The 22,241-nt window shown below is 39.8% G+C and overlaps 1 protein-coding gene across 1 annotated transcript in view; it reads left to right on the plus strand.

Annotated features, from left to right (window-relative positions):
* ANO2 (anoctamin 2) overlaps positions 1 to 22,241 on the plus strand; it is a 200,244-nt gene that overhangs the window by 144,614 nt on the left and 33,389 nt on the right. The window contains exons 15-19 of the mRNA XM_075761415.1: positions 8,026 to 8,100; positions 14,838 to 15,039; positions 19,650 to 19,761; positions 21,111 to 21,168; positions 22,050 to 22,150. Coding sequence (XP_075617530.1) covers positions 8,026 to 8,100; positions 14,838 to 15,039; positions 19,650 to 19,761; positions 21,111 to 21,168; positions 22,050 to 22,150 — 548 coding nt within the window. The remainder of the gene's footprint in view (positions 1 to 8,025; positions 8,101 to 14,837; positions 15,040 to 19,649; positions 19,762 to 21,110; positions 21,169 to 22,049; positions 22,151 to 22,241) is intronic.

Below are 22,241 nucleotides of genomic sequence, written 5' to 3' on the forward strand. Positions count from 1 at the left end.
CCTTATTCCAGCAGTACTGGCATCGTTGGACAAATGGCCACATTCACCATGCCTTGGAAAACTTTGATAATAGATTTCATCTATGAACTGTAACTCATATCTCAGTTCTAATTTAATAATCGGAGCTAGTTTTTGTCAAGGTATTCACTGAATGAATATGATATACATATCTAAGTGATATACATATTATGTGATATACACATTGAAGTGTGTGTGTATATATATCAAGTGGTATATGTATACAATATACACATATATATATTTATGAGAAAGTTCAGAATATTGTGTTACGACTGATAAGGACTAGAAGGTACTTGGATTAGCAGATCCTTTCCTCCATTCTGCCGATGCCTCTGTTGACAGAGGAGAGGCTGATGTTGTCTTTTCTGCCAGGCTTCCTTGTTCTCCATGACTGGAAGTATGACCTTCTACTAACACAGTAACCATCACATCATATATCTGGTCCTGTGGAAGGCATGTGCATGCGTGTGTCTTGAGGCACAGGGACTTGTCTACTCACACATGCTTTGATAAGCCTTGTTGGCCAAGTGAGTGGCCCATGTCAGGGCTGTAGCCCGTGGGAGATTTGTCTCCAATCACGTTGCATGGGAAGAAACACAGCTGTGGGCTTGACTGGTTGTTCCCCTTCTGAGTGAGTGGTGTAAGCTAGCAGAAAAGCCAAGAGGTGGCCTGATCACAGTCTGTAAGAGCCTACAGCCAAAACTAAAAATCTGCCAGTAGATACTCTTAACTGACAAAGTTGCAGCTCAATGCCAAGACTGGAAGATGCAGATAGGCAAATTCAGCCTGGAAATAAGCCATACATTTTCAATAGCTAGGATAATTAGCAATTGGAATGACCTAATAAGGCTCGTGAATGACTGTTCATCACAGAAATGCTCAAGCTGTGATTAGAAGTTTCTCTAAAAAGAATGTTAGTTAAAACACATTTATTAGCTTTATAGGAAAAATCACCTCAAGGGAGTTCTGTGGTTACAAAGGAGACCAAGACTGGATGGTTAGCAATAACCTTGCTTAGCCTTAAATTCCATTAATTTCCAGGATTCTTCTCATATCTCTCTATTCTGCATTGCTGTCGTGAATGATTTAAAGTCTGTCCATTAAGCTCCACTGAAAGCTATCAAAGTGTCTAAGCTATTCTACATGTTTCAAAGACAGCAAAAAGTTTTTAATTAAAAGTTTTGCAGTCCCTCAGCTGGCTCCAAATGAGTCTTGGCAGTTAATTTTCCATGTGCAAGCCTGAAACAGAACATTGCTCACAAAAGAGAGCCGTCTTTACTGTTAAAATGCCCTTACTGCTTTCTAAGTGAGAAGAATAGAAAATGTTGTTCTCTCTTTTAATGACTCTTAACCCAAAAGCTCTTTCATCTTCTGTGGGAGTGTGAAGGTACAACGCCTAGGGACAGATTCAGACTGGGATAGACACAGGCATCGGCAGATGCCCAAGGTGGCAGTGATTTTGCCTCTCCTCTCAGAAGTTTGAGGGACAGTGGTCCCTAATACAGGCTAGAACAGTCCCCTGAACTTGTCCTAAGAGTTTCTTAGCTGTAATTACCACTGTGGACCACTGCAAGATCCCAGAAATGCTGATGTGCCTTGATTGTGCCTCCTTTTGTGTCACCACCCTGGACTCGACAGTCTTCCAAAACTACCTGTGCTGCAGGCTTTTTCTGGCTCTTAACTTTTAACCTCCAAATAGCTCTGAAGTATCCTTTTATCCTTGCCTTTATCTTATTTCATGCCCCAAGTAAAATTATAGGGACCCTTTATTTCAGAAGAAACTAATTGTTTTGAGTCTGCAATACACGTGCAATATTTTGGGTGTTACTTTTACAGAAGAGCTGTATTTGGTACCACAATTCTTATTTCTAGATGCTCATTTGGACAGCACAGTTTATACACAAATTAGAGCTTTTGTTTCTACTAAGAAAAGTGCAGTTATAAAAAATTACATTTACTTGTTTCATACTTCCTGAGCATACTTGAAGATAAACTTCTGGATTATATCATCGGAAATAAAATTTTGCAGCTTTTAGCTATTGCTAGCTATACAAGACCTTAGAAAACCAAGAGAGAGGAGCCCTGGATTCTGTTCTTCCCTGAGCATCTTTTACTAAGTTCCAGTCAATAATTGCAGCTCTGTGCAAGTCCACTGAAGTCATTGGGGTTGCCCAGGTGCAACCACACTGAAGAGCCTGAATTTCAGAACTGGAGTTACAAAGCAGGTTGCAGAAGAGAGAAAGTATGTTGCTTTACTCCCCAAGTGCAGGTTGAGCTGGCATGGCTGATGGTTAGAAACACCTGCTTTGAGGAGGTGTTTTCTTGTGGGAAAATATAAATAAATAACTGAAATACTTGTGATCTGAGCAAACTGGCTGTGGTTTAATTCACAGAGAAATATAGAACTGTTTTCACAAAGTCATTTGGTGCTGTCCAAGTGCAGTATATTTCCAGGTTTCCACAGCTCAGAGGCCCACCTGAGGATGCAGAGCTGCACATGTTGGATCTTTGCCATGTTAGGTAACTCATAAGGAAATAAATCATCCAGCAAAACCTAGATGGTACTTAATTTATTTTTTTTCTTTTCTGATTTTTTTAATTGTATTTTTAATTTTCTAATAGGAAAGAAGTGTATTACTACATGGAACACATTCAACATTAAACATTAAAACAGGAAAGTGTCACTACACCCAGACCAGCAGCTACTGTTTCCTCCAACACAATCACAAATACATCACTGTTTTTAAAGAAACTGAAAGAAAGATTTTAAAACATATAATTTAGTTTGTCTTGTTCACCACAAAAATATAATCTCTATCCTGCAGTTTCCTGTCTGCATATAAATATTTCCCTGCAATACAGTTTCTCTTGGGGAATATTCCACAGTGTAACATATCTGTCATTGAGATTGTTCTTCAGATGATCAGTTTCCTCTTGTTACGTCAGTACATGCATACACGTCTTGGACTGCTCCAGATAGATTCCCTGCCTGCTTGACTGAGTTTTCATCAACCTTCAGGAAATCTTTCCTGCCCGTGTCTAAAATCTAGGCAATGTTCTGTAACGCACAATGTGGATTAGAAGGGGGTATGTGCCGTGTCCTATGAGAAATCTATGAACGAATTCAACTGATGTAGAATAAACCACACTTGCTGCAATGTGCAAGTGTAATATTTTGATCTTAGACAAGGTGTTCTTGATACCTCACAGTACAGTCTTTTAGCGGCTAGATGGCACTATTGCCAGAGAGTAGAATCAGGTGCGATGGAAAATACCAAGCGAATTTACAGATTTGGTTTTCTTAGCAAGAGCCGTAAGAGAAAGTAGCTTTCAGCTGCCGACTATATTGATTTAAATTTCAGAATTTGCTTTGTGCCATGTATGCTAAGTAACTCAGTAATATTTTCATCCAGCTTTTTCTTTCTTCTCATAATGGCATAGCAACTCAGGCACGTTGTTCAGATCTCCCTTTGGCTAAGCTCTAGAGAGAATGGCAAACTCATGGCAAAGTCACCTGAGGTTAAAGGAACCACATGCATGAAAGAGAAAGCTGACTAGATGGCATGCTGATCTTCTCTTCCTTCCTTTATCCACTTGTCCTTTCTCATGCACATCCTCTCCTCTCTCTTCTTCCCAAATACCCCCTTGTGAGAGGGGGAAAAGTGAGAAACAGCCCTGTGAGCACCAAGGTGAGAGCAGGAGGAGAGATGGTGTTCAAGGTGCCCGACCAGAGATTCCCCTGGAGCTCGTGGAGAGACAATGGTGGAGCAGGTATTAGCCTGCAGCCCGTGAAGGGGGCCACCATGGAGCAGATACCCACACTGCAGCCTGTGGAGGACCCCATGCCGCAGCGGGCGGCTATTTCCTGAATGAACTGCAGCCTCTGGAGAGCCCACACTGGAGCAGGTTTATCCTGAAGGACTGCAGCCCGTGGAAGGACCCATGCTGGAGCAGGGGAACAGTGTGAGGGGGAAGTAACGGCAGAGAGGAGCTATTATGGACTGACCCCATAGCCCACCATTCCCCATCCGCCTGCACCGCTTGGGGAGGGAAGTAGAGGAATCAGGAACGAAGGGCTGAACTTGGCCCTGGGAAGAAGTTGGGAGGGAGGTGAAGAGTTTTTAGTTTTGTTTTTATTTTTCACCATCCAAATCTATTTTAAATAGTGATAAATTAAATTTATTTTCATAGAATCATAGAATGGTTAGTGTTGGAAAGGACCTCAAAGATCATCTAGTTCCAACCCCCCTGCTGCAGGCAGGGACACCCTCCACTAGACCACATTGCCCAAAGCCTCATCCAACCTGGCCTTAAACACTTCCAGGGATGGGGCCTCCACAACCTCTCTGGGAAACCTGTTCCAGTGCCTCACCACTCTAACAGTAAAGAATTTCTTTCTAACATCTAATCTAAATCGACCCTCCTTCAGCTTAAACCCATTACCCCTTGTCCTGTCAGTACACTCCCTGATAAACAGTCCCTCTCCAGCTTTCCTGTAGGCCCCTTCAGGTTCTGGTAAGCCGCAATTAGATCTCCCCAGAGCCTTCTCTTCTCCAGGCTGAACAACCCCAACTCTCTCAGCCTGTCCTCATAGGAGAGGTGCTCCAGCCCTCTGATCAGCTTCATGGCCCTCCTCTGGACTCGCTCCAACAGCTCCATGTCTCTCTTGTACTGAGGCCCCCAGAGCTGGACACAGTACTCCAGGTGGGGTCTCACCAGAGCGGAGTAGTGGGGCAGGATCACCTCCCTTGACCTGCTGGTCACACCTCTTTTGATGCAGCCCAGGACACGGTTGGCTTTCTGGGCTGCCAGTGCACACTGCCGGCTCATGTTGAGCTTCTCATCAATCAATACCACCAAGTCTTTCTCCTCAGGGCTGCTTTCAATCCATTCCTCGCCCAGCCTATAGCTGTGCTTGGGATTGCACCGACCCACGTGCAGGACCTTGCACTTGGCCTTGTTGAACTTCATGCGGTTTGCACGGGCCCCACCTCTCCAGCCTGTCAAGGTCCCTCTGGATGGCATCCCTTCCCTCCAGTATGTCGACCACACCGCACAGCTTGGTGTCATTGGCAAACTTGCTGCGGGTGCACTCGATCCCACTGTCCATGTCGCTGACAAAGATGTTAAACAGTGCCAGTCCCAGTACCGACCCCTGAGGAATGCCACTCGTCACCATTCTCCACTTGGACATTTTCCACAACTCAAGCCTGGTTTGCCTGTGATAGCAATTGGTAAATTATCTTCCTGTCTTTACCTCAATGGACAAGCTTTTTCATCTTAATTCTTCCCCCCCACCATGTTGTAGTGGGAGAGTGAGAGAGAAGTTGGGTGGGCATCTGACAGCCAGCCAAGGTCAACCCACCACAAGAGAAAGAGCTATTTTTGTCCTGTTCAGCAAGGTAAATCCATATTTCAGTCCATATTTCATTTAGTTATTCCCAGTAATAAATTGAAATTTTAAGAATTACAATATATACTTCTAAATCTTTATTCCAGGAACTTATTTTATTGAACTCATCAGGCACAAAGTGGTTTTGAAAAGCAATAATTATGTAAAACAAGTATTCAGGTGCTAAACCTAGGGCCTCCAAAATGACTGGTGATGCTAAATGCCTCTGTATTCTTAACACACATGCTGAGATTAAAGAGGGCAAACACTCTAATAACTGCAGTCCTTAAACTCTCCTGAAGTTGGGACCCTTAAATGGATTAATCCTAATGTCTCTTAATGCTTAAAACTGTAGGCTTAGGCACACCTTAGCTTCTGATATTCATCTCTAAAAGTACATGTCAATCACTGCTCAATTTTCCTAGGTTTTCTTCTTTTCTGTAACTATACAGTTCTATTTTACAGGGAAAAAAAAAAAAAAGAAAAAAAAAGAAAAAAAAAGAAGAAAAAAGAAAAAGGGAAAAAAAAAAGGAGATAGGGCAAACAAGGCAAATAGCTTTTTCATAATGGACAACTGTTTCTTAAGGTATTCCCTGATTTCTCAGCTTTGTAAGCAGCTGAGGTGTTATCCAGGAGTCTTCCAGCATGTGATTTTTTTTCTTGACTTGGAAAGCCAGTAGATCATGGCAGAATCCTGGATGATGTTTCAAAATACAGTAAAAGTCTTACATCACCAGAAATATTGAAAAAACCCCAAAACATAAAAACCTTAGCCACTTCGGCACTCAGGATTTGCTGAGTGTGATTCATGATACATGAAAGTTTGATCGTGATATTATGATTACTTATTTTCCAAAATTCTTACTGCTAGAGAGATTGTTGAAGTAATTTTCTTGGTAATTTTTGCCTTTTCTTGGCCCTTTTGTATAAACCACAATTTTCTCTTTCCACCTGAGTATGGTTATGAAAGATTTTCTTCTTTTCTTTAACTGCTTTGGCTAGCATTAACTCGTTCTGCTGTTTTGTCTCTTTAGTGTTTTTCCCCTAGTGAAATTGTTAGACATGGTGTCCTTCAGGCCTTCTTGGAGTATAATCACTTAGACCTTCCCTATGTCCTGTATAACTGCTGAGTGGTAAAAGCCAAAATGAAATGAAATGCATCTGTGCTTTCACAGAAATGCTTTTTAAAGTAGCCTTCCAGCTAAATGATGGACTCCATTTATGTACTGTATGGAGTATTTATGTACTGCATACATTGGGCCAAATTATTTGTGCTTCTGCTTGGGTTTGCTATGGCCCAGTCCTGCCAGCGTTCTCCCAAAGGAGACATGCTCAACTTGTCTGTTTGAACAGCTGAGCTGAGAAGAAGGGATCCTGAGTAATACTGCTTCCCACAGTGTTTGAGGCACCACCACAATGGCAAAGGATGTGTAGACAGGATCGTCTCTTCGCTCTAATTCCACATCCCAGGAAACTCCATGAGAAAATTCACGGCTGCATTCCTGCCCTTGGAGTATATACTGTATTCCTAGTGCTACTTTGGGAAAGCCTTTTACAAAGGCATGATACTCCCAGATTTTTATTTTTATCTAGGACAATTGTGCCTTAGAAATGGTCCATTTGAAACCTTTGACCTGAAGTCTAATCTGATTTAAATTCATTTAAATTCAGAATAACTCTGAGTTAACTCCAATGTAAGTGAAGTACTAGTCCATGGGATAGCAACAGTGGTTCACAGAAATGCAAACAGCAGCTGGGTCTGTGTCCTTAGTTAATTTGATTATATAGTTCTAGCTTAACTTAAACAAAGTAATGACCTTACTATTTTTTTAAGAAACCTATTTTGAGAGGAGGGAATCATATTTCTTATATAAATCCACTTTCAAATATCTTCTTTAGATGTACATGTTGCTAGACATGTAGTTAGGTTTGTGTGGGGAGAGTAAAAGCATACTAGATTTCATCGATCACAGTTGCTTTAAATTAGGCAATGAAGAGAGAGATGCTATTTGCCCATGAAGAAAACAAGGTTGGCAGCAGAGATCACAGAGGGGGCTTGCCTTTGTAGTTTCTCTCTTTTATAGACCAAGCACCAGGAGAAGAATTGGGGTGTCTTTGCCAGAACTATCTTAGGGACCACATTTGGCTAAGGTAATCATTGGAGAAAAAATCTCGGCTCAATGGTAGTAAGCATTCTTTTCATGATTTCTGTCTGAAGCACTACTCTTCTGAAGTTTTACGAGAAACAATTCAAAATAAATGGTTGAATCTTGCTCTGCCTAAATGTAAATTAAGGTGAATCTCAGGGCTTTTTCCTGATATGAATTTTAGTGAGAGCTGAATAAATTTTGACAAATATTATAATCATAGTTACACATGATGTTTTCTGATTTTTGCAGACATTTTCTATATGTCTTATTTACCCTCTTACCCCCTTTTCTCTCAAAGTCTGCTTTAAAATATCAGTGTTCTAAATCTTATAATCATCTTCAAAATTACAACAGGAATATGGGAATTGAGAATGTTTTTCAATAAAGGATCTTACTACATCTAATATTTGCTATTGTACAGTTCTGTAATATTTGTTATTTTATCTTTGTGTTTTGTTGCAGGATGAAAAGGAGAAGCTGACATGGAGTGACCGTATGCCTGGATATGCAGCAAACTTTGGATTGATTTTATTTATGGTAATATAATCTGCATTTCTGCACATTTACTAGGTGTGAGAAACTTCACAATAAGCATCTTGAGTGGAATCCTGAATTAGTGTTCTCAAAGATGCTAAAACTCTGAAGAAGTTATAACCTATAGTTTGTGAGAGATATGTGTCCTACTAGGAAGAGTCATAGAGGTCAATGCCTACCTCCAGCTTTATTCTCTTTTTTGAAAGGCTGCTTATGAGAGGGCTGTTGGCTGGATAACTTGCTGTAATGACAGCAGCTCGTTACTAGATGCTGTCTCTCCAACAGGATTTCTGCTCCATCTTCTATTATCTGTATTGGTGAAGCCAATTTGCTTGTGTATTTGCTTGTGTGCACAGTATTGCATATGCTCTGTCAGAATGACATTCAGAAGTGTTGAGCCTACTGAATAGATGACATACAAGTGAAATAAATCTGTTGCTGAGAAGTATACGTACAACACACAGTCAGGGATGGACTATACTGCAGTCGAGGAAGACCATGGTATACAATCCTCACTTGAGTACACAAATAAGATGTGCAGGTCAGCCAACTGTAAAGTGTGGAGACCACTGTCCTAGTGAAATTTCCAACAGACCATAAACACATCATCAAACTGCTAGACTTTGTAAACAGGAATTGGAAAGCCTGGCTAGTAATCCTTTGTGGTGGGTTGACCCTGGCTGGAGGCCAGGTGCCCACCAAAGCTGCTCAATGACTCCCCTCCTCAGCTGGGTAGGGGAGAGAAAATATAACAAAAAGCTCAAGATAAGGACAAGTAGGGATCACTCACCAGTTACTGTCATGGGCAAAACAGACTTGACCTGGGGAAATTAGTTAAATTTATTGCCAAGCACAATCAGAGAAGGATAATGAGAAATAAACCCAAATCTTAAAACACCTCCCCCCACCCCTCCCTTCTTCCCAGGCTCAACTTCACTCCCAATTTCTCTCCCTCCTCCCCCCAGCGGCACAGGGGGACAGGGAATGGGGGTTGTGGTCAGTTCATCACACGTTGTCTCTGCCGCTCCTTCCTCCTCAGGGGGAGGACTCCTCACACTCTTCCCCTGCTCCAGCCCGAGGTCCCTCCCACAGGAGACAGTCCTTCATGAGCTTCTCCAGCATGAGTCCTTCCCATGGGCTACAGTCCTTCACAAACTGCTCCAATGTGGGTCTCTCCCACGGGCTTCAGTCCTTCAGGAGCAGACTGCTCCAGCGTGGGTCCCCCACGGGGTCACAAGTCCTGCCAGCAAACCTGCTCCGGCATGGGTTCCTCTCTCCACAGGTCCACGGGTCCTGCCAGGAGCTTGCTCCAGCGCGGACTTTCCACGGTGTCACAGCCTCCTTTGGGTGCCTCCACCTGCTCCGGCGTGGGGTCCTCCATGAGCTGCAGGTGGAATCTCTACACCCCCTCATTCTTCCTCCATGGGCTGCAGGGGGACAGCCTGCTTCACCATGGTCTTCACCACGGGCTGCAGGGGGATCTCTGCCCTGGCGCCTGGAGCACCGCCTCCCCCTCCTTCTGCACTGACCTGGGTGTCTGCAGGGTTGTTTCTCACATCTTCTCACTGTGGCTGCAAAAATGCTGCAGGTTTTGTTTCCCCCCCCCTTCTTAACTCTCTTATCCCAGAGACGCTACCACTGTCATTGATGGGCTCAGCCTTGGCCAGCAGCGGGTCCATCTTGGAGCCGGCTGGCATTGGCTCTGTCAGACATGGGGAAGGCTTCTAGCAGCTTCTCACAGAAGCCACCCTTGTAGTCCCCCTGCTACCAAAGCCTTGCCATGCAAACTCAATACAACCTTAAATTACCTTGTCAAGGATCCCATTATTCCTCTGGTTACAGAAATTACTGAATGAAAGCACATACTCACATCTAGAGCCAGTATAAAATGGCAATGAAATATGCTGGTATACACCACAGGAGCATCTGGCATGGGAAATTTACTTAGGGACTAAATTATTTAAAAGTACCTAAGTATATTTCTAATATACTGAAATTTGCATATACTGCAACAGATGTCCTGTGAAGATTTAGTTTCTTTTTCTGACAGTCCAAACCATCTTATATACACATTGAAATCAAATTGTCTGCATTTTTATTAATATATATGTATGTATTTATGAAGATATATGTATTGTATATTATATATATTTTCTGTATGTATTAGGTGTGTCATGCATATATATATATCTATGTACTTCGAACATTTTGAGTGAGTTCATCATCCTGAGGCCATACCAAGCATCTGCTTTTTAGACAGAACCTCTAACTGGCATCAGTTGGGACTTTGCTTACAGCACAGTATACCAAGTATGACTAAGCATATAGCCCCGATTTAGCTTTTACAAGTCATTCTTTTGCAGACAAGGTGCTTACATGTGCTCTTGACTTTAACCATATGTTTAAATCTCCCCTAAGCATGAGCTTAAAGTGCTTTCCTGAGTCATAGCCCATGTATTACACTCTGTGCTTACTGTAACATCTCAGAGAGATTTATAAAGGTAAAATGTAGAGCTCCAATTCTTCAACTTCTGTTAGTGACTAGTGGAACTATGCTGGCTTTCAGCATTTAGACAAGTGGCTGCAATGATTTTTTTAGAATATTTTGAGCATTAGTAAGATGTAAGCACCTACAGGAGACAACTTACAAACCATGCATGAAATTCAAGTCAGCTCTTGATAAGGTAGAGCCAGCTCTCCTTTCCCATGTGGAGATTACAATCTATTCTTTACTGTACGTAATATTTCTCTTTTTTTCCTGCTAGATTAGTTAAGCAGTAATTGGAAACACCAGACTAAAATTTGTTGTCAGCCTATGCAATAGAATTGCACTGAGGAAACTAAATTGGTCGCATTTACCTCCGTTATTATTATTAGTCACACAGACTAATTTTTTTAGCTGTAAGAAGCACTACATACTTAAGAGGTCATGAAATCTTGATTTTATGTGTCTGTGTGCACATATACAGCACACAGACCTGGAAGAGACAGACACAGGTATGCACACACATGTGCTGCTATTTCTAGTGCTGCAGAAGTGACTGTTGAATTCTTAATAGTACCTTTTCCAGGCCCAAAGGGTCTGGCGGCACAAACCCACAGGTATTTTCCATGAAGATGTCTACGTTGCTATAGAATGATGCTGCTGTGTTCTGTCCCTCCTTCCTCCGGCTTCACATGCCATACTTTCACTGATGATTCTTGAAGCTTCTAACAGTTTTCTTATTGCAAAACCTTTTCTCTTTATTTTTCATTTGCATACCTCTTTTGTGTACTTCACTTTTGTGAATCCTCTTTCAAGAACTGTGTTGTATTTTTGTCTTTCTGGCTTTTCTCCTGTCTTTGTTAAGCTAGATATGCTGTTAGTTTCTTTAAAAGTATAGGCTGAAAAAATTTGGTTTGGTTCTCTTGCCGAATCTGTATTGGTGTTTTACATCACCAAATAATTCCAAGGACACATTTACGGATGGTTTAAAATCTGGTCACAGGTCTTTTGTTGTATACAAAGCCTCACTTGACTGCAGAGGAGGCAGAAGATGCAACCTTGATTTAAGCACTGTCTTTTGTAGGGACTTTAGAACAGAAGTTCACAAGTCTTATGTTTGCCCAGTAAGACCAGCGGTAGCAGGAATTCTAGGCTCAGCTGGGCATATACAAGTTTGGCTTGTGTGTGATGAGTAATAACATATGTCACAGTTTAGAAACTCCACATTTAGAAGGTACATGTTGTGGCAAAGAATTCTGAGTATGTGATGAAAACATTGGTAGCTGCTGGAAAAGAGCAGAATGGCATGGAGCCTTTCTTTGGGTTCATTGTGTTTGGCTCAGCCAGAGAAAGGAAGAAAACCAATTAGTGTCATGGCATAAAAGTTCAGCCTGTTCCTTCTTTTGGACCCTATTGCCCTGTTCTTACTCACATGGCATAATATTTGACTCCAGAATAGCCCCACTGGGGAGCCAAAGAACTATTTGGACATTAAATTGTTATCCTACTTGGATGAAGGTATCAGTCTAGTCCACGGGGTTTTATAGCTTCCTTCTCAGATCTAGTATGCTTTCCTGTTTGTATTCATTCATACCAGGCTCAGTAGGTGACCTTTTCTGCAGCCAATTTTCACATCTGTTTCTAAGCAATTCAGTCCTTGACAGACTAGTTTAGATACTCTGTGAAGAAACTGTCTGCCATAGTAAGAGTTAGAACTGGCCAGATGAAAAGTTGACAGTGACAACAAAACCCAAAGTAGGCACACGAATGAAAGGTGACCATCTGATCTGGAATTTGGGCAAAAGAGGTATTCTAAGGAATGGGAGAAATGCTGTGAAGATACAGGAACCACTCCCTCTCAGTGACTGTCTGGGGAGTGAGAACTATGCTCTCAGTTACTGTGCATTCCTATAAGCACTCCTCAGTTTTCTCTTATTGCTGGATGCACAGATAATGAAGACTCCTAAAGGAGTGTTTTTCCATCTGTGTCTAAGCAGATGTTTAAAAACAGCTGGGCAACAGAGGAGTTTCTGAAGCTGTGGTGCTTTTGCAAAACCAGTATCTTTGTTCTTTAAACAAATAAAACATATTTTTCAGGTAATTTTGTATATCTTGTTATGGCGCTGCAAGAACCGAAAAGGCCACAATACTGCAAGCCTCTGATAGTATCTCATCCTCCAGTAATCCTCCTTATCGCTATGGGTGCCTTAAATCCTTTGGTCAGGTTTAAGAGTTTGCTATTCAACTTCAATGACCTGAAATTTCCTCCTTCTCTGTTTAGACTCTTCTTCCTGTGATGCTAAGATATTTCTAAGTGGAAGCTTTTGATGGAGATAGGTGTCTATGGATGCCCAGAGAGCTAATCATCTCCAGAATGATACATACAAGTTTACTTTCCTGGTTTTCCTTGTCCACCATCATAGTAAAAATTTCAAAGAAATCTGCAGGGGAAGGAAACAGAAAAAGAGTATTTGGAAGGTGGCTAAATGAGGGAATCTATGACCCAAACTAAGAAAAAGAAAAGAGCTTAATGTGACTCTAGAGGTGGAAGGTGAATTAGATTGCTGCCAGTTGGTGCTTTTTGGTTTTCTCTCTTTATTGGGGATATTAGTCTCTACTGTGGTGATTGCTTCTGCAATGGGCAAGTTAGGTTAAAGTTTTGATCTTTGTGTTCTTGCACCACTTCTGTCACAGCAAGATCTGAGCAGATAGTTCAACATGAATGACTTTTGTCTGCATGTTTGGTAGGCAAAAGAAAAAGATAAAAATAAGCAGAAAAATTACAACTGTTTTCTCAACACAATGAAAACTGCAAAAGGAAAGGAAGTAATATTTTATGCCATTTGAAACATTTCCTTTCAAAATGTTTTATGTTTAGACTTTTTTCTTTAGACCAGTATTTGAATGAAAAGTATTAGCATGAAGCAAAACCTCATCATTCACCTACATTTCATTTAAAATTAGTGAAACATTTCTTTAAAATGTCAGAATCAGATGTTTTACTAGATAGTTCTAATAGTTCTAATAATAGTTCTAATAGTTCATTACTATTTTCTCACAAAACGTATTTGTGAATTTCATCTGATATCTCCAGGAGTTTCTCCAAATCATTATTTTTCAGTATGTTTACTAGTTCTCCATTAGAACTAAATGGGCCTAGTTTTCATCGTCAACCTGTAATATAGCTCTGATTCTTGTTCTGGTTCTTTTGCAATAGTACTTTTTCATAAGACAACCTTCCTCTGTATACAGGAATTCAATAAACTATTGCCGGGTCATTAAAATGAACTATTACATTTCCTTAAACCTGCATTGTGAATCTGGGCCCCTAGGCCCATTGAAATAATTGCAATAGTCTAATCTTTGACATTTAGATAGTCTCTTTCATCTGAGGATCTCAAGATGCTTTACCTAAAATAATGAATGTACATGGAATTCTTGCCAAAGGCAAAAATGAAAGAGAAAAATGTACCCTGTCCCCCTTTCCTACCATGGCTATGAAAATTTGCTGGGTTTTTATTATTACTTTATTGATTTTTTTTTTTTCCTTGTGGGGTGGTTTTTTTTTTTTTTGAAACTGGAATACCACAGCCCTGTGAAATTCAAATTATTCTTGTGGGAACTTGACCTTATGTAGCAGGGCTGACTTTCCTCATCTCATGGGTCAAAGCCAGCCCATGAAGTGCACCAGGATACTAACTGATTTCTGGGACAAAAATGTAAAGTGAAGCCTTAGTAAACCTGTTTTGGTCAGTCTGAAAAGAATAATAACAAAGCAAACTTTTTTTTTTTTCCTAAATTTGTGGAGAGTAAGGTATCATTTCTGTGCAGAGGTAAAGCTATTTCAGCCAGCAAAGCATATTTACTTGACTGCACATACATGTAAGCCCTTCAGTCCAAGCCATCTAAATCTATCGCCAGATAAAAGACCTTGCTTAATACTTGCATTTGAACCCAAACTACCTGAGTTTCTCCAGTACTGCATGAATAAAGTGTGGAGCTTTAATCAGAGAGAACGTGCACATCTTCAGGAACTGTTGTGCCGGTTAGGAGTTCTGCACCCATTTTCTTCATTATGTCCCTGTTAGAGAGTTTTGAATTCTCACATTTTAATTCGATCATCCCTGTATTATTGTTGCTCTAAGAAATAACCACACAATGCCAATTCATGGAACAAACCCAACATATCAGTTAAAGCTTCTGTTTAAATGCTAGTATCAAACTTGAACTAATCTATCTGTCCATTTCTTTGCAGATTATGCTGACGTTTTCAGCAGTGTTTGGTGTGATCGTATACCGAATCACAACAGCAGCAGCTTTGTCATTCAGCACAAATGAGACAACCAGGTCAAATGTTCGAGTGACTGTGACCGCAACTGCTGTCATCATTAACCTCGTTGTGATACTTATACTTGATGAAATTTACGGAGCTGTTGCCAAATGGCTGACAGAAATTGGTAAAACTATCTCACCACATTCCTCATTAATACATTACATGTATTGACATGAGAGTATGCAGGGAGGTTCTAATAAGAGTATTTCCCACTGAAGAGTGCCGGTGAAAATATTCAGGCCTATGGGGTAAGATGCTCAGACATGCCTCTGTGAACCAGGGGTCTAAGCCGCAACATGCAGTGTGCCACTAATAGGACTAATTAGCCTGGCCATAATGCCATGTTAACGCAGCTGTGCTATTTACAGGATCTCAGCTGGTATTTCTGCATTGCGCTGGCTCTGTCCCAAGATCCACTTATCTAGAGCCGGTTGAGAATTTTTGACCTGGTATGTAGTTTGATATATATCTTTACCTCTCGGAGCTTGGTTTACTGAAAGTCATTGGGTTGTTTCAAAGATGTTGCTGCCTCTGGCAAAGCTACACAGGCAAATGTTTACCCTGTTATTTTGCTGATGTGATTTTTACCAGGTCCTTACCACTCAGAGCATTTTTTTGTCATTATAGGGGCATGTCTGGGCTGGAATTTTCTATAATAATATCTATTTCAGTTAGGGGTTGGATTTTATTTTTTTAATGTCATTGTATTGTTACAAGCCTGGCAATGTATTTAAGTCTTTTAAAGGTGAGTCATTCCATTGGCTACTGTAGGGGTTTAGGCTAGTTTTGTTTTGTTATATACATTAGGCCAAAGATGTTTATTGATAAGGCCCTAACATGAGATTCTTACAGCTGTCATTAAGTATTGTTTCCCACATTTTTATACATCACCGCTAATTCTAGACGCTTTGAAGTCTAGGAATGTAAAGTCAATTGTCAAAACACTGAAAATCAATCAGCATCTACAGATGGCTTTAACAGTAGCAAGTGCTCTACCTGTCAATTTTGGTCATCTAAACTTAGGCATCCAAATTAGAAACTTTTTGTAGTGAACCCTTGAAGTCATTTGAAATTGCAGATTCCCTCCCTGTAAAACCTAGAGGGATGTGACGCTGGCTGGAACTAGCAGACTTCAGATTAAAACCTTAGGAATTCTTAAGACTTGTGTTTTTATCCTCACTTTCTCATGACACTTTCAAAGTCACAAGTGAAAACATCTCTTTTAGTCCTATTTTTTGAAGAACACCATAAAGTTTTGTAGCTGTCATAATAGAGGTCCAATCCTGAATTTTTGAAATATGGTCCTGTGGTTTTACCAGTATGGATAGCCTGATAGTTTAGATTAAATTCATAAAATATTTGAAAGAAATGAAGACAAAGCAATTCATTTTCACAAAATGCCACCATATGGGGTTAATTTGTTTGTTTCTGTTTTGCATCAGGCTTTGGGCAAAATGTAGCGGGGTTACGTAAATGGACTCTGTTCTAGTGGCATAAGGAAGCTCAGGCTTACTGTCCAGGCCAAAATTGTACCCAGATTTTCAGCTTTCACATAACTGACAAACTGCTAACTGCATGTGACCTGATCAATTCTGTCCACTGCACCTGCCCAGGTAAGAAAGGGCACAACTGTTAAGGCATGATGCTGCTGTGTGGAAGGAGTAGGAAGAGATGAAGGTGAGGCTTCTCCTCTCTGGCAGTTTCTAGGCAAAAGTTGGGAAGTGCAAGCTGCTGCCATTGCCTGTCTGGGGGAAGCACAGAAGGAAAATCTCTCCCTTTGAAATGTGCACCAGTCTGAATTTTGAAAGAAACAATGATTTCTTACTTGCTGATTATTGCCCCCCTGTCACCGTGCATTTAATTCTAAGTCTGCTATCTTTATTTAGGCAGCATTCCTAATTAACCATCAGATGTTTTGTTTAAGAAGAATCTAGTCTGAGTAATCTCTAGTGCTACAAACGACATAACTTAGAAAGTTCATTCAGGCAGCTTTCTCCAGTGCTAGGCTGAGATGCCAAATGTAATCAAAGTGTTAAAAAAAAAATTACAATTCATTCATGCTGATAAATGCTCCTTACCTTGTGAACCTTCATTTTGCTGAGCAGAGCAAAACATACTCAATTCTCTTTTCACACTGCAGTTAATCGACAAGCTGAGGAACAGACTCATTGGGCTGGAGGAACAGCTCTTGACAGTATAGGTTTCTTTTTCAACCCCCAGTACACATGAATCTTTGCTCAAGTGAAAAATTATATCTGTAAGCACAAGAATAGTACCACTGATAGCAATTGCATTCATCATAGGATCAAAATAATGGCTCTGCCTCAATACCTGCTGAATCAGTGCTTGGGGGGAGGTAGTAGTTTTGTTGTAATCAATGCAGAGAGTTCATAGAGGATGCACGAGGACTCTACGCACGTCTTGTGGACCCAGCAAAGCGGGGCACTGATGCCCCCTTATCACAGATCAGACCAGCAGAAGTGCAGATTATATCCTGGCATTCTCAGGTTGAGAATCAGGGGGTGTTGACTTATAGCTCATTTGCTCACTTGTAACTTCACTCAGGTCAAGGAAGCACCAGTCAAATGGAGACAAAATCAAAACTACTTGTGTTTGTCCCTTATAAAGGCAGCAACTCCTTCAGTGAGCTAAGACCCATGCCACAGCTGTCTCAGTTCATTCTCTACCTGGAAAGTTTCAGCTGCCCAATTTTGGTGTAACATGCTGCACAACCAACCATATTTTATGTGTGTATCATTTTTGGGGGGAAAGTTTTCTCTCTTGTTAATGCATCTATTCTGGCTGGATGCATTTCTTGTGTAGCAGACTCCACTAGCTAAAGGACAAATTCTATGCATGCCTCTATTGGTATGGTATAGTATATCTGAGTGTGGGGAGGGGAGCAAAGTGCTGAGTGAGTCTCTGGAACCATATATGGTGTGCAAATTTTCATCCAGAGGCTGAGCTCATCTTTGTGGGAGTTTTCCATAAGGCAAAGGCTAGGATTTTTCTCCCTCGAATTAAAAGCTGCACCGCTGTTATTCGATATTCTTGTTGCCCTGAGCTACTTGTCCTGGGGACCTATCCAGCATATGGGGTCATCTACAAATTGCTCAAATCCTTTGAAGGTTTAATTAAGCTTTCCTATACGTATAGGTGTATGATCGTTTAGGGCTCATCACATTGTTTGTTGACCTTTATGAAAATATGTTTGAAAGTATCACAAATAAAGCTGGGCAGTAGGGACTCATTAGAGTTTTGCTGTTCCTTTAGTGCTCAAATAAACACCATGCTTTTTTTTTTTAACGAAAAAACCCCAAAGCAACCAAAACGCCCAAACTGTGTCTCAAAACAAGACTGTACAAGTACAGCAGTATTTTTAATGAAGTCCTTAAAGCCAGAGATCTGGATCTACCTTATTATTTCACACTTCCATTGTGTTACAGAAATTCAGTCAAGAACATACCACAATAAAATTGTTTGCTCTCACATTAGTTAACAACTCAGGATGAGTGTGGCAATACAAGAGTTTAACCCTTATAGAATCTTTAAAAGAGGATCCTACCGGCAATTTGAAAAGCCTCTGTCTTATACCTATGTGTTCTGCTGCTAGAAAATTTCCATGGAAATTGGAAATAAATCTGGGAAGAGAATAATGAATACTGAAAATGTTTAAGACACATTTTTACAAGTTATCTAAAGAGGTCCAAAAATTTAGAATATATATAGTAAATGGAGAAGCGTTAGCAAAAATGTGCATTCGTTTTGCACGGCAAATAAAAATTCACTTAATGCCTTATTCAGAAAGGTACTTGGTCTTGTGTTTAGTGTTAAGCACTTTAACAATCTCATTATAGAAAAAAAAGACTTGTACAAACAAAGTTAAGGCTTTTAAGGTGTTTTTTTCTGGATGAACATCTTTGCACTTTGCTATCATCGTTCATGAATTGACAATATTAATGCTTTGTTGTTTTGGTTGTGTAACTGATATACTTATTCATGGTAATATAGATACACTTACATACATTAAAGCTGCTTACACTGCTTTAGCTTTATGCAATTGAATATCAAGATCCAATTATTTTTCTTCAAATTCCAGATAGCTAGTAGGAGAACCATGTGAAATAATAATAATAATAATACCACCACCACCACCACCACCACCACCACAACAATAACAATAACAATGCATTATGGTAATAAATATATTTAGTGATATTATATATTTAATAATATAATAGGTGTCACAGTAAATGACAGAGGAGGTCTGTGCTGAGATTTCATACGTGTGGCCTGAAGCAGAGGAAGGTGATGTGGTCGGCCCAGGTCTCTCAGCAAGGCAATGAAAGAGACTGGAAAAGTGAGGTATTGTCAGGTCCAGGCCAAGTGTCAGGATTTGTTGGGTTTTTTGCCACCAGGATATTGGATGTACAGCCAAAAGCAACATGAGATAAGCTGTCAGAGGCTTATCAGAGAATCAAGTTCATTATTTTGTCATTATTAATATTTCTATCAAAGAATATTCAGTTTTGATCTGGAAGTTTGCAAAGACTCTCTGGAAATCAGGAGTCAGTGACAGAGCTAATGTGCATTGGTACAAATTAAAAGGACAAAAGAAAAAACAGACTGAGCTCAAAGTTTGCAGTTTGGTTTTGTATTATTTGGGGTTATCATCAGGGATGTTTACATATGTACTAATTGATTTGTCTGGTTGACTTCCCCCCCCCCTCCCAGAGGTACCAAAAACAGAGAAAACCTTTGAGGAGAGACTGATTTTGAAGGCATTCCTACTGAAGTTTGTGAATTCTTATGCACCAATTTTTTATGTTGCCTTTTTTAAAGGAAGGTAGGATAAATGTCCTTTACATATAGATATTTATGTATATAGATATTTATGTGTGTGTGTCTATATATATATGTGTGTGTGTGTCTATATTAGTGGATCTGTGTTTAAGAATGGGCACAAAGGGCTACCTAAGTAAGTCTGGGACTGGCCACCTTCACCAGCTATGCAAAAATATCATAAACAAGGGTGTCTAAAGCTTGCTTTTGAATGGCAGGACATGATGTTGAATATTGTCCTGTCTCTCTTCTAAGTAGAGCATTGTTCTGAAATGCAACCATTTTAGTTTTCTTTTTAAAATAAGAATAATCCACACCTCAGGAAATAATTCCTTTCAGTTAAAAAAGGGTGTTGCATTTATGAGTGAATGGTAGTGCTTATAGGTCTTCATTTTCCACATTTTAGCAATTTTTTCTTGGAGAATCTTTTAGCAAAGAAAGATTTTCCTGTTTCATTTAGAATTATGGAACTGCTTTCTCTATTTCTCAATGTTTTGCAGTATTCACCCATATCAAGTTAAATTAAGAAATAGTTATAGTCAACTGGAAGTTGCATGTTTTGGCAAATGAACTGATTGACCAAAAAGCTAATTCAGCTGTCCTGCTAAATAAGTGTGACTTCCTATGGGTTCAGGATCAGTGTCTTTTGGGACCCAGTTATCCACAGTATAACACATGCTTTTGAATGGGAAACTTAAAATGATTGTTTGCTCAAACTTTGGCAAAAATGTTTAAAACATCCTCTGGATTCTGTTTTATACCATTTTTCTGTTCCTTTTGGGGGCTGTAAAGTTTGTTAATCTATACTCTTCACTAATCCCATTCAACATCATTGATTTAAGAATTAATGATACATTTTACCAGCAATTGTAAATATTGTAAGACATTCATAAAAATATCACCAATTTCTTTCTTTTTAACCATTTTTTTTTGTGTTCTATGGTTAATATACAGTCAATCTCACTGATTTTCCCCGTGTAGTCAGAAGACTGTGTATAGATGTGCAAATAACTCCATTCAGGACACTACTCAGATGCAAGAGAATGTTAAGATATGTGTTCCCAGGTTTTTTTTATGATCTCTAATCAAGAGAGGGAGGTTATTATTATTTTTTAGCACAGAAAAATGTTTTATTAAAATTAGTTCATCAAGATGTGGTAGAAAAACATTTGTAGAGGCCTTCTACTTTGAAATAATTTAAAATAATTAAAGTTGAATAGGTGTCGAGTCTTAAAATTCATGTTGAAGTAGCTAGTTCTGAAATATTTTAGCTAATATGAATGAACAGTTATGTTGTTAAAGTTAACCTTTTTCCTATTTTTCTGTTATTTCACATATTGTTATTGCTTTCAGATTTGTTGGCCGTCCTGGTCATTATGTTTATGTGTTTGATGGTTATCGAATGGAAGAGGTAAGTACATATGAAATTCAAACAAAAAAAATCCTTAAAAAAAAAGAGATATGTGTACAGTGTATTTCAGTGGAGTCTAGACAATAAGGGAAAAAGAGAAAACACGTTAAAACCAGATGCTAAATCTTCAACATAAATAGACAAACCCCAAATTTTCCATCCAAGGCACCTCTATGTTCTTTCTTTCTGCAATTTTGAGTACTTCACAGTCTCTCTTAGGCGAAGCTTCACCATTTCTATGCTTTACAACTGGGCACTAAGGCACAAACGTTACATGATTTGACTGAGGCCCTTGGGAAACCTGTGGCAGAGCAGGAACTTGAATCTGGCTTCTCATTCTGTAGATCACTAGAAGCCTAGCAATTTTAATAGCCTAAAAAGCTATAGCTATTTTGTGCTAAACCTGTAAACTATTTTTTTTTTTTCTTCCCAAAATTCCTTTCAACTGCTACGGGTATTCCCTTTAAAATTGACAGATGTACTCAAGGTTTTACCATAAAGCTTACACATAAGTCTTTGTAAGATTGAAGACTTTCTTCCCCCTTGGGAGACATCAGGGTGGAAGAGTATTGGTGATACTGCATTATGTTTATTACATTGATTATATAGTAAATATTTTAAAAGGAAATATAGTAGCCCCAGGGCACAGTAAGTTATTTCAGAGCTCTGCATATTTTCCATAATGCATTTTTATGAGTGGAGATGAAATACCTTGTTAAGCACAGAATTGCAATGATCGATGATCTCCGTGCTCCTGCGCAAATTGGTGGCAGGGGCGATAGGCACATACTGACATCATGAGATGTCAGAGTAGCTCTCTCAACTGGGTACTTTGAAATTAATTCTCTTACTTCACTCTCTATGGTTTTGTTTAATTACAGTGTGCTCCAGGAGGCTGTTTGATGGAACTCTGTATTCAGCTGAGCATCATTATGCTTGGAAAACAACTGATTCAAAACAATCTGTTTGAAATTGGAATCCCGTATGTATCCCAGCCTTCTCCATTACCAAGTGTTATTCCTATGACACAGTAAATTAAAGGCTTGATCCTTATTCAGTTGAATGGGACTTTT

The sequence above is a fragment of the Balearica regulorum genome, chromosome 1, assembly GCF_011004875.1.
Source record: "Balearica regulorum gibbericeps isolate bBalReg1 chromosome 1, bBalReg1.pri, whole genome shotgun sequence".
Taxonomy (NCBI): Eukaryota; Metazoa; Chordata; class Aves; order Gruiformes; family Gruidae; genus Balearica; species Balearica regulorum.